General features: G+C 40.4%; 1 protein-coding gene across 1 annotated transcript in view; it reads right to left on the bottom strand.

Annotated features, from left to right (window-relative positions):
- ANOS1 (anosmin 1) overlaps positions 1-13,678 on the bottom strand; it is a 336,486-nt gene that overhangs the window by 68,662 nt on the left and 254,146 nt on the right. The window contains exons 7-8 of the mRNA XM_033950370.1: positions 11,115-11,320; positions 10,073-10,223 (exon numbers count right to left, since the gene is read on the bottom strand). Coding sequence (XP_033806261.1) covers positions 10,073-10,223; positions 11,115-11,320 — 357 coding nt within the window. The remainder of the gene's footprint in view (positions 1-10,072; positions 10,224-11,114; positions 11,321-13,678) is intronic.

Genomic DNA, 13,678 nt, shown 5'->3' with positions numbered 1-13,678 from the left:
TACAGTGCTAGCCTGTAGAGTACAGGTAGTGCTATTCCCCAAATTTACATCAATCAATATATATTATACTTCATTTTATAGGGGCAATTCTATGGGCTCCTTTTACAAAGCCGCGTTAGCAGTTTAATGCATGTAATAGCGCGCGCTAATTTGCTGGCCGTGCTAGCCGCTACCGCCTCCTCTTGAGCAGGCGGTAGTTTTTCGGCTAGCGCGTGCTAAAAAGGTGCGTGTGATAAAGCCGCTAACGTGGCTTAGTAAAAGGAGCCCTATAAGTTGGTGTTGAAATTCCAGCAATTACCCAAGCTGTAGTGCTTTGTCCAAACTGCCAAGTTTCAAATATCATTTTTGGCAAACCATGCAGAAAACTATTCTAATAATCGGCACGAGGAAACTACAACACTCTGAACTACTGTTCTGAATTTAAGAAAGGCTCAAATAATCTCATATATGCCTCACAATTATTAATTTCGCCCCCCAAAATAGTTTGAATAATTTTGCATATTTGAGGTTTTATAATTAAGGATGCATCCAAAAGCATGACCATGAATCACATTCCCTTAAGAATAGGAATAGAGAAACCATCAGGGTTTAAAATGAGAAGGAAGATCTAGAGAAAAGTATCTTGTTAAAGCCAGTAGATGAGTTTACATCATATTCAATTTCAATTTGCTTTTCTCCACGAACTTATACACCACAAGCAAAGCTTTAAATAAATATGGGGTCCGCTAGATCAGTGGTTCCCAACCCTGTCCTGGAGGAACACCAGGCCAATTGGGTTTTCAGGCTAGCCCTAATGAATATGCATGAAGCAAATTTGCATGCCTATCACTTCCATCATATGCAAATCTCTCTCATGCATATTCATTAGGGCTAGCCTGAAAACCCGATTGGCCTGGTGTTCCTCCAGGACAGGGTTGGGAATCACTGCGCTAGATACATATGTTAATTTTCTTTAAACATACTCGCATAAAATGTACCCTTTCGGACTTGGGGCTCCTTTTACTAAGGTGAGCTAGCGTTTTTAGCGCATGCAGAAGATTAGCGTGCGCAAACCCCTGCGGCTAAATGAAAAAACTAACGCCAGCTCCACGGCGGCGTTAGCGTCTAGCACACACGGCATTGTAGCGCACGCTAAGCATGCGCTAAAACCGCTAGCGCACCTTAGTAAAAAGAGCCCCAGGTTTCAGTTCAAGATCCTTTTATACACATACAGGAGGTGGGTACGGGTGGGCTTATTTTGGGGGGTTGGTCTTAAGTTATTTATGTATAGTTTCTTTGGTGTTTTCTGAACACATTGCTAATTTATGTAAATTTTCTTACACTGTGTATCAGCTATATTTTGCTATATAAAATTAATAAACAATTTTTAAAATAAAATAAGTACATGAACAGAAAGAAAGATAAAATAAATATACATTATTATGATTCCACAAATTTAGTCAATGGGCTCCAAACTTTATTAAATACATCACTAAATCCCCTGTATTCTGCATTAATTCTTTCATATCTGTATGTAGTGCATACATTCACCCACCAAAAAGTGTAACTTATTCTGTCATGGTTTTTACAGTTACTCGTGATTAATTGAATGGCTATGCCTGTCATTATCCATGGGGGAGGGGTTTGGAAGGAGGGAAATAAATTTTGATGGTGACATTTAGGTAACTTTATTCTTCATTTATATTATATATTATGTTATTATTAAATGTAGGAAATCTGAAAATCTGGAATGATATATATGTTACCTGTACAGATAATAGTGCAATGTATGTAATATCTACTATTCTTTTATTTGTTTGGCACTGTTTTTAGATTAAAAATCAATAAAGATTTTTTTAAAAAATAAAATAAAATAAGGTTTTGTTAAAAAAATAAATAAATAATTCCTTCATGCTCTATCAATACAATTCTATCAATATAGATAAGAATATCATTGCATAGATTCAAAACTGAAGACCAAAAAAATCTTAGTAATTTCCAAAGAGGGCAGAGAAAAATGTTAAACAACATAACAGAAAGTCCCACAGTCCCTGAAGGACAACAAAGGGCATATCAAGAAATAATTAATGTTTAGAAAACCCAGTGGCATTGTCATATTATACTGTATTATTTGGTATGTCAATGGGAGCAAAGAGTCAGATATCATCAAATAATAACAAGCTATTACTCATAATGACTGGGGTTGCCATTCAACAAATTACTTATAACTGGAAGAACTGGAGTAGACTAAATTATAATTTTTGGTGGAATTCATTATGTCATATGTATAAAATGGAAAGAGTAATAGCAACACAGCGAGGATATATTAGGAAATTTCTAGATGTGTGGGAGCCATTAACAAAATTTTATAATGATTAGATGTTACTTTTCCTTTAAAGTTCATTTTTCAGGGAGGGAGGATTTTAAGTATAACATCTTAGATAAAGTAATTTAATTACTTATTATGAAGGGGTGGGAAGGGAGGGAGATAAAATTTTATGATTGGTATTATTGCTGAATATTAAGTGATATTCTCAATGTGCAAATGTGTTTATGTATTATCACACTTATTGTACGTATAAAAATGAATAAAGATTTTTTTAAAAAAAGAAATAATTAATGTTGCTGGGTTTTGTTTATATAAAAACTCTCTCACTGGCATAAAAGAAGAAAATTATTTTAGAGATAGTCCCAGTTCTTAATGACTCTAAGCATCTAATTAAAATATTATGAAGGGAGCTGAAATATCCATTGTCACATGAAAGGAGCAGAACCTTTCTTGAAGTCCGTGCATATCAGATCTAGTACAGAAATCAACATCTATTATTATGCTATTCTCAAAAGCCACACTGGTTAATATCCAATACATTATTCTCTGACACAAAATCTTGTAATTGATTATATTCAAGTTTCGCAATAATCTTTGTCAAATATGGAAGTGATGAGATTGTTTATAATACTATGGGCTCCTTTTACTAAGCTGCGCTAGACGCTAATGTCTCCATTGAGCTGGCGTTAGTTTTTGGCACGTAGCATGTGGTTATCGCAAGGGGCAATGTAGCGCACACTAAAAACACTAGCGCACCTTAGGGCTCCTTTTACGAAGGTGCGCTAGCGTTTTTAGCGCGTGCTACATTGCCGCGTGCGGTAACCCGTGCTACGCACCAAAAACTAATGCCAGCTCAATGGAGGCATTAGCATCTAGTGTGCGCGCTAAAACCACTAGTACAACTTAGTAAAAGGAGCACCTAGTAAAAGGAGCCCTATGTAACATGCTTTTTGTTCCTGGGCAGTAAGTGTAATTTCCTAATTGCTCATGCCTAAAAAGTATATAAAATATCTGTTATTTCCATAAAACTATGCTTTTGTGACCAGGATAGTCAACTTTTACAATTTATCTATTTAAAACTTGAAAATGCCAAATTTTCATCTTTTAATTCTTATCTATAATAATAAAACCCTTAGCTCTGTGCTTCCGTGCCGCCACATGCACAGTATAATATAGGCACGCGGAAGGCTCGACAAAAACAGGCAGCAGCTGCGGCCAATAGAAGGCCAACTGGGAGCGTTGCACAGAGCACACTGTCCAATGGCAGCCGAGAATGGGTGAGGCCCAACTCCAAATGCTCCGCGGCGCCATGGGCTGGAAACTAAACCAAGCCAGTACAATTTAACCACCGAGCAGCGCAGAGAAGCAGGCATTTGGGGGCAGTTAGGAGAGACAGAGTACGCGGACGGGGTGTGGGTGAAGAGTCAGAAGTGCATGAAAAGATGCTGGAATAGGTGTGGACGTGGGAGGATTTTTGAGAGGGAGAGGATATAAAACAATGAAAGTAGATGGTGACCATGGATGGAAGGGAGGACATAAATTGTGTGGACATAAGTGATGGAAAGAGAGAAATGAAGAAGTGGTGGACCATAGAGGGAAGGGAAGAGATATTGCCCATGGAAGGGAGATGGAAAGAGGTAGTGCACATATGGGCTGAAAACTAAACCGAGACAGTACAATTTAACCGCCGAGCAGTGCAGAGAAGCAGGCATTTGGAGGGCAGGTAGGAGAGACATAGTACACGGATGGGGTGGGGTGGGACTGAATAGTCAAAAGTGCATGAAAAGATGCTGGAATAGAGGAGATGATGCTCATAGAGCAGAGGGGAAGGTAAGAGAAGAGAGATAGTGCCCATAAATGGAGGAGAAGGGAATGGAATAGATGAAAACTAGATAGATTTGAGATGGAGGAAGAAAAATGGAAGAAAGTTTAATGCAAAATATTGGTATAGAGCAGGAGGTGAAGGAGGAGAAAAAAAGAAATAATGAGCAGAGAGGAGGCCAGAGTTGACAGCACAGAAATGTGCTGCATGTATAGAGAAGCAGCACCAGAGTCAGGAACTGAGAAATTAGAAATATAAAATCACCAAACAACGAAGGTGATGAATTATTTTATTTTTAGATTAGTAACCTCACCTACCCCCCATTGTGCTAAAATTCTATACATCTATTCTACCACCTGTTAATGTAACGGGCTTAAAAACACTAATAAAATCATAAAATAAGTACATAAGCAATGCCTCTGCTGGGTCAGACCTGAGGTCCATCGTACCTAGCAGTCTGCTCACGCGGCAGCCCAACAGGTCTAGGACCTGTGCAGTAATCCTCTATCTATACCCCTCTATCCCCTTTTCCAGCAGGAAATTGTCCAATCCTTTCTTAAATCCCAGTACCGTACTCTGCCCTATTATGCCCTCTGGAAGCGCATTCCAGGTGTCCACCACACGTTGGGTAAAGAAGAACTTCCTAGCATTCATTTTGAATCTGTCCCCTTTCAACTTTTCTGAATGCCCTCTTGTTCTTTTATTATTCGAAAGTTTGAAGAATCTGTCCCTCTCTACTCTCTCTATGCCCTTCATGATCTTGTAAGTCTCTATTATATCCCCTCTAAGTCTCCTCTTCTCTAGGGAAAAGAGACCCAGTTTCTCCAATCTCACAGCGTATGAAAGGTTTTCCATCCCTTTTATCAGACACATCATTCTCCTCTGAGCCCTCTCGAGTAACGCCATGTCCTTCTTAAGGTACGGCGACCAATACTGGATGCAGTACTCCAGATGCGGACGCACCATCGCCCAATACAATGGCAGGATAACTTCTTTCGTTCTGGTTGTAATACCCTTCTTGATTATGCCTAGCATTCTGTTTGCCTTCTTAGCGGCCGCTGCGCACTGTACCGTCGGCTTCATTGTCATGTCCACCATTACATGGTCTAAGTCACAACGTCCAAGTTCCGTCAATCGTGGGCTGTATAACTTTCAATTATACATGCTGTATGACTAAGTCTAAGCCGGCCCATGTCCCGCCCAACTCCCGCCCTCGACACTCCTCCCGAAACGCCCCGTAGGCCTAGGTCATTTAGAAATACATCCAAAACCCATTTTTATTATCGGCACTTGGACGTATTTGGGAAATGTTTGTCCAAGTTCTGACTTAGGCCGGTTTTTGGACATTTTTCTCTTTCGATTATGAGCCCATAGTGTATTTATCCAATATACAAGTGTTCAAAGATGTATTCTTTAATAACAGTCATACTACTGTTTGTTTGTTTTTTTCAAAGGATCAAGGATTATGACATCTGAAAAAAATGTATTCATAATCCTCAAAGTTGTATTAAAAGCAATATCCTTCTAGGCCGTAATAATAGAAGGATGGCAAACATCCAGTAGACAACAGGAATTTTCACCTTAGAAAAAGCATCTTGAAGTTGTTGTTCAGTAACTTGATGAAAAGACGCCCAATGATGTGCTAATGCTAAAGGACAAGTCAAGTAGTGTAACAATGTTCCAGTCCTTATTAAAGAACCCATTAGCAAAATCCTGACTAGACAACTTAACAGGTAATTGATTTGAGTAAGACGAAATGCCAGATAATTTCTGGATTAATGCAAATAGTTCTTTTGACTGTGAAGAAGTTTCAATAATTGTGTTATAGTAATGTTTTTTTAACCTAATAATGGGCTCCTTTTACAAAGCACAGCAAATGTGATGAAGCCCACAGGAAATGAATGACAACTGATTGTCACTTTTAGCTTTCAAAAAAGCAAGTTATTAAAAAAATGATATGACCACAGGAGAGATTTCATTTCAGATATACAAGGGAGTGCTAAAAAGTTCTCAGACCAACCAACTTCCTAAATTTTGAGCATTATTTTGCCACTGTAGCTGAAAAGAGTATTTTATTTTGCAAAATGCCAATCTGCAGAATTGTACTGCTATGTTTTGACATTGTTTCAGATCATTGATTGAACCATGTCAGCGAAAAGTTGGAATTTTCAAGTGTAAAACTCCAAGTCGTCATGAAGTTCCTATTCCCTAGACATCGTGTACTTGGACTTCAGCAAAGCATTTGATAGCATCCCACACCACAGGTTATTGAATAAGATGAGTTTGATGGGATTAGGCGACACATTAACTGCATGGGTTAAGGACTGGCTTAATGATAGACTACAAAGGGTGGTGGTAAACGGCACCCCCTCCGAAACGACAGAGGTGATCAACGGAGTGCCGCAGGGCTCGGTCCTGGGTCTGATCCTATTCAACATCTTCGTAAGAGACTTGGCTAAGGGGTTTCGAGGAAAAATTACGTTATTCGCCGATGACGCCAAACTATGCAATATAGTTTACAAGAGCACAACAGACAAAAGCACAGTGCCTAACAAAAGCTCAATACCTGACAGTATGACGCATGACCTACTCCTACTGGAACATTGGTCCAGGACCTGGCAACTAAGTTTCAATGCCAAAAAATGCAAGGTCATGCACCTCGGCAGCAAAAATCCATGCAGGACTTACATCCTAAATGGTGAGACACTAGCAAGGACTGTAGCAGAACGAGACTTGGGGGTGATCATTAGTGAAGACATGAAGACTGCCAATCCAGTGGAGAAAGCTTCAACCAAGGCTGGACAAATCATAGGTTGTATCCGTAGAAGTTTCGTCAGCCATAAGCTCGAGGTCATAATGCCATTGTACAGATCCATGGTGAGACCCCATCTGGAATACTGTGTACAGTTCAGGAGGCCATATTACCACAAAGATGTGCTGAGAGTTGAGTCGGTTCAGCGAATGGCCACACAGATGGTCTCAGGACTCAAGGATTTCCTGTATGAGGAACAGCTGGATAAGTTGCAGCTATACTCACTCGAGGAACGCAGAGAGAGGGGAGACATGATCGAGACGTTCAAATATGTCATGGGCCGTATCAAGGTGGAAGAAGATATCTTTTTTTCTTAAAGGTCCTGCGGCTACAAGAGGGCATCCGTTAAAATTCAGGGGTGAGAAATTTCATGGTGATACCAGAAAATATTTCTTCACCGAAAGGGTGGTGGATCGCTGGAATAGTCTTTCACTACAGGTAATTGAGGCCAGCAGCGTGCTAGATTTTAAGAAAAAGTGGAATTGGCATGTGGGATCTCTTCACGGAGGAAGTTAGGGGTGGGTCATTAGTGTAGGCAGACTAGATGGGCCGTGGCCCTTTTCTGCCATCAGTTTCTATGTTTCTAAGAAAACTCCAAAAAGAAATCCATGAATGTATGATGCAAACATTGAGTGACAAATGCCCATCATATTCCACCATGAAGAAATGGTGTGCAAACTTTCAGCATGGAGATTTTGAGACCAAAGATGCAGCAAGTTCTGGGAGACCTCAAATAGTGTCAGCTCTGAAATTGTCAACCATGTTCATGACCTGATTTTGGCAGATCGGTGAATATCAGTTAAAAAATTGCTGAGACACTACAGATATCCAGGGAATGTGTTAGGTATATAAGCAGCTGGGTATGCAAAAGCTGTCAGCTGGGTGCCCAAATTTTTGAATGTTGACGAGAAATGACATTGAGTGGATACTTCCAAGTTGATTATGCAGCATTTTTAGTAAGCTGGAACTAGCTTTCTGGAATGACTAGTTACTGTTGTAAAACATGGTTACACCACTATGATCCTGAGACAAAACAACAGTCCATGCAATGGCAGCACTCAGGCCAAGGAAATTCAAGACCCAAAATTCAGCAGGAAAGATCATGGCCACAGTGTTTTGGGATCAGGGAAGATGTTGCAATGACTGACTATCTTCTAAGGGGCCAAAAAGTTAATGCAGAATACTACTGTAACTTACTGTGCCAATTAAAGGAGGCATTGAAAGAAAAAAGGGGAGGGAAACTGTGGAAAGGAGTTCTCTTTTTGCAAAACAATGCACCTACTCACAAGGCTGGCAAAATGATGGTTGTTTTGACTCAGTTGAAGTTTCATTGCATAGACCATCCACCCTACTCACCAGATCTTGCTCCATCTTACTATTTTCTGTTTCCAAACCTTTAAAAGAGTATGAAAGGGAGATAATTTTCAAGTGATTCAGAGGTGAGTGCAGTGGTGGAGCAGTATTTCAGTGACCAAACATCAGAGTATTTTTGGGAAGGGTTACAGAAACTTCAGACATGATGTGCCAAGTGTGTTGAACTTAGGGGTGGATATGTGGAATAACTTGTAAGTTTCATGGCTTCATGTCATTCCTTTCTTGATTGGACTGAGAAGTTTTCAGCACCCCCTTGTATTCACAGAACTATTTGTGCAAAAATCAAATCTATGGTATAACCTTGATGTGTGGCTTCATTGATCAATTGATACCAACCCTAAGGAGGATAGTGCTTACAAAAAAAATCCAAACATGCAAGTTCAAATTCCCTTATAAAATTGTACTACTAGCTTCTAATATTTACAAGAATCTCAATCAGTGGTGAACAATCACACTAAAGAACCCCAGGAGCACAATAACATGGTTCACAGTCATAAGCGCGTGAGACAAACGCACACCGACATTTGAGAGCGGACAATTGAGTGCAAAACTTCAGCGCGCCACTCTAAAAGCTTATTTTAAAGGGCTCCGACGGGGTGTGTGTGAGGGGAACCTCCCCACTTTACTTAATAGTGTTGGTGCTGCCGTTGGGGGTGGTTTTGGGGGGGTTGTAACCCCCCCATTATACAGAAAGCTTAACTTTTCCCCTAAATAGAAAAAGGAGAGTATTAGAACAAAACCTAACACATCAAAAGCTGTAAGTTCATTTATGATGCAAACAAACTAAAAAAACTGCAGACTTGTACACAGTGCAGGCAAATTTTATTTGGACAAATAAATCTTAACTAAAAACCTTTTACCAGGCAGGGGACCCAACACGGTCCGTGTTTCGGACAACCTTCATCAGGGGTCCATGGTGATAAAGGAAAAAAGGAAAAATGTCACAAAAAAAAAAAGAAGAAGCCTGGAAAAAATAGCGTTTGGTAGCACACCAGTGAATCGCCAAAATGCAATGCAAGTTCGTCACAGACGAAGTTGGACTTTTGGTTCTTTTTCTGGTTTGTTGCAGTGCATTTATGATGGGCAGGAGCAATGCTTAAATGGCAGCTCCAGCAGTGAGGAAGTTAGGCCAATTCCTTATAGACTTCTACAGTTTGTGTTCTGTATATGGCAAGACAGGTCAGGATGGACTGGAATAGCCTTCAACAGCAGGTCGAATAGTTGGGAAGTAGGGATAGTGCAGGGCAAAATCTGTACATCTGAGGCCTGAAAATGGCAAGGAAAGATCAGAATCAAGTATTTTTATACCTTGTATGAGTTGAGTCTTGTATATCTCAGTAGATGAAGGAAATACATCATAAAGTAGAACTCAACAAGTAAAATGTAATAATACTACTAGATTGTTGGTTCAATAATGATTTGGTAATAAATATGACTTGGACAGACTGGATGGACCCATGCGGATCTTTGCCTGCTCTCATTTACTATGTTACTAAGTATAGACATGCCTTTAGACTGACTGAACAAATATATTACTGTGAATGGATAATGTATTTATACAGAATTGTACAGCGAACATTCCACTATGTATAATTGAAGACATGGGAGGGTGTAGTCTTATATTAACACGTGTATATAGTGTTAACTCATATGAAATATGCAAAACTATAATTCTGATCTTATACCAAATGGAGAAAAAAATCAGGTCACGGTGTTTGAAAGACATTTTCACAGGCCAGGTGACAAAATTACTTACTATTGCTATTAAAGCTTGACTGAGTTGAAGTGAAGTAGAGAGAGACTTTGCCACTCTTGAGGCGTACTTGTCCCCAGTATGCCACTGCCTGCAATTCCACCATGTAATTGCTGTTGGGCTGGAGTCCCTCCAGGATCACAGAGTTGTGAGACTGTAATTAGAATGACAACATACACACAAGAAGACTTATGACATTCTTAAAAAACTCACATTTGAGGAAAGCAGGTTTCTGATCCTTATCTTCTAGGACATAAATTCTCTCTGGCTTTCACCTCCTGGCAAAAACCTTAAGGCTCTATTTACTTACCGTAAGTGTGATAAGATGCTGCAGTTTTTAAGTGTGATTGCCAGAGTTAATGCACAGTAGCTGCATTAACTATTGAGAATATTTTTAGTACATGTTCATTCAATTAACACAGTTCAAATGTCATTACAGTCATAGGCAATGGAGCACTTTTTTTGTTTGGCGTCCCAGACCTGCCCAAGCTCTGCCCCAGACCCCCCCCCCCCCATAATAGTACTTGTAAATTCCATTTCTTCTATTCATTTTTCATATACTGTTATATTGCACCTTATTAACAATAATAATACATTTATTTATATACCGCAATACCTCATGCTTCAGTGTGGTTTACAATAAGAGGTAAGAACTGTAAAAACACAGCAAATTCACAACACAAAACACAGTACATTATATATAAAATATAATATTACGAAATTATTAACTTATCTAGATTGTACATATATATACAACCTCTCTCTCTCTCTCTCTCTCTCTCTCTCTCTCTCTCTCTCTCTCTCTCTCTCTCTCTCTCTATCTATCTATCTATCTATCATTCCCTCCTTTGCTGCAAAAGGAGTAGGGAAGGAGAGAGGGATCCAGGGTGCATCTCTTCAACTCCCTCTACTGTCACAGCCAACATTTCTCCCTCTCTTATCCCCCAAACAGTTAAGCCAGCTCTGCACTTTATCCAGGTTAAAAATCTATTTAACTGTTAAATGACTGAAAATTTTCCTTGCAGAGTTTCCCTATGCTCCTTACCCCATTTGCTGTCTTCCTTCTTTTCTTCTTAGCTGGTATGACAGATTTACTGCCTATGGTCCAGCTCCAGAAGACTTTGTAATGGTGCACAGGAATGTCGGGCTCCTCTGGAAGATCCCAAATGAGGCGTACAGAAACCGTACCATCAGTGGCAGTGGTAGAGTTCGCAATGCGGAGATTGATTGGAGAGGGTGGGGCAGAAGGATCTGGAATAATGAAACAAAAATTTGAATCAATACTAAAGAGTAATAACCCCTAGGCTCTATTGTATTTTCAAGAGTCAGTTAACATTCTAGTCTTTTGGTTATGCTTAAGAACCCGTTCACTGAAAAGTTATTTTGTGTGTCCTCCAAGGAAAATGCCAACCATTTTAGTAAAAAAAAAAAAGGAAGATGAGGTCATTGTTACTGACCTGTTAGAAACCACATTATCTGATATTTCAGTGAGAGCTACTTTATTAGTTTCCTTTGTTTTTGAACAGGATGTTAACTCGGTATTAAGCCTATACTTTTGTCACTCTCAAACTTTGTTTCATGGTTAGAAAAAGTTTAGATTTTCCCCTGAAGTTACCAACCAAACACAGGAGTGGAGGAAATTATTTCTGGTTATGAAAACTGAAACAGTAACTTTGAGTACAATGTTTCTTCTTGCTTACTCATGCAAATGCATGGCAAAATATTTAAGACTGATATATGTTGGGGGGGGGGGGGGTTGCCTCTGTCCCCTGTGCCCAGCTAATTACCCACCCACCAGGTCCTCCGGACACTATAGCATCAGAGAAAGAGCTAAAGACTGCCTTTCTGACTGGCAGGACCTTTCCTCTATTGTATCCCCCAACTCTGATGCAACTTCCTGTGTGTGGGACGAGGCAGAGGAAAGGCCCTGTGGGCCAGAGGCAGCCTTTAGCTGTCGCTGCCACTGTAGTGTCTGGAGGACCCAGTGAGGGGGTAAGCAGCTGGGTGTGGAGGGAGGGGTGCGTGGCAGACCCAGACATGCGGAAGGGAGTGTTAAGCTGGAAACCCTACCGTAGGGCAGCTCTGGGCATTTGCCGGGCTCGCTCAGTGGCAGCTAAACCCCCGATATTGAGATTTGCTATTGCTGATACTTTTGGTATCTTTATTTCTTTTCATTTCCTTGTTTAATTGTATGCGTATTAGCTTGTGTTGCAATGTATTATCACTGTGTTTTTGTGGAAATTAGAATAAACTACACATGCTGTCATGCCAGTGAAATATCATTTATTGCAGTGTTTTTCAACCGTTGTTCCGCGGCACACTAGTGTGCCGCGAGATGTTGCCTGGTGTGCCACAGGGCCGCCATCAGGGCAGTACTACCAGTCCTGCATTCAGGGGCCCGGAGCTGACAGGGGGCCAGAGGCAGGGGCACCAGTAGCTCGCCAAGGCAAAGTGAGTCGATCACCCAGGACTCACTTTGTCTTGGCGATCTAATCTATCGAGCCGATAAGTCTTCTTCTCCCTGACGTCAATTCTGCAGTCGGAGAGGAAGTTCGGGCCAGCCAATCGCTGCCTGGCTGGGCGGAACTTCCTCTCCGATTGCAGAATTGACGTCATGGAGAGCATGTGTCGGCGTCAGCTTTGGGGCCTGTTATCCATTGGTGGGTCCTGTTCCCCAATGGCAGCGGCAGTGGCAGTGGCTTGGGGAACGGCAGGGAGAAAGAAAGAAAGGGGGCAGGCAGGGAAACAGAAGGAAAGAAGAGAAACAGAAAAAAAGAAAGAAAGGTCAGGGAGAGAGGAAGAAAAAGTTGGGGGAGGGAATGAGGTGTGGAGGAGAGAAAGCATACAGGCTGATAGAAGGGAAGAAAGATTGGATGCACAGTCAGAAGAAGAAAGTGCAACCAGAAATCACCAGACAAGGTAGGAAAAATGATTTTATTTTAAATTTAGCAAAGTGGAGGCAGTATTACCACAGTTTTCAAAGGAATTTGCCCAAATAACTTAATAGTTAACTGGGTAAATTCCCAGAGATGAAAACTTCCCTTCACTTACTATGCACAGTTCTGAATTTATATCTGCTGTCTATATTTTACAATATGGTCACCTTTTACTAAACCGCAATAGTGGTTTTTAGCGCAGGGAGCCTATGAGCGTCAAGAGCAGCGCTGGGCATTCAGCGCAGCTCCCTGCGCTAAAAACTGCTATTGTGGTTTAATAAAAAGGATGGAGGGTATATTTGTCTATTGTTGTATGCTATAAAAACCAAATACAGAGAGAGACTGAGAGCTGTTGACGAAGAGCTACGTGTGTGTCTTTCTTCGATTCCAGCCAGAATATCAGCTTTGTGTTCAGCCAAACAGGCCCAGGTTTCGCACTGAATAAAGTATTTTATAATTTTTCACTATTCTGTTTACTTAATATTTCATAATAAAGTAATTATAAAATACTTTCTTTGTGTTTATTTGATTCCTATTCAAGAGAATTACTTTATATATAGTCAATATAGGCACAGAGTTAAATTTTTTAACATTTTCTAATGGTGGTGTGCCTCGTGATTTTTTTCATGAAACAAGTGTGCCTTTGCCCAAAAAAGGTTGAAAAACACTGATT

The sequence above is a fragment of the Geotrypetes seraphini genome, chromosome 6 (genome assembly GCF_902459505.1).
Source record: "Geotrypetes seraphini chromosome 6, aGeoSer1.1, whole genome shotgun sequence".
Taxonomy (NCBI): domain Eukaryota; kingdom Metazoa; phylum Chordata; class Amphibia; order Gymnophiona; family Dermophiidae; genus Geotrypetes; species Geotrypetes seraphini.
The sequence above is the reverse complement of the archived record's forward strand: the minus strand, read 5'-3'. Positions and strand labels throughout refer to the sequence as shown.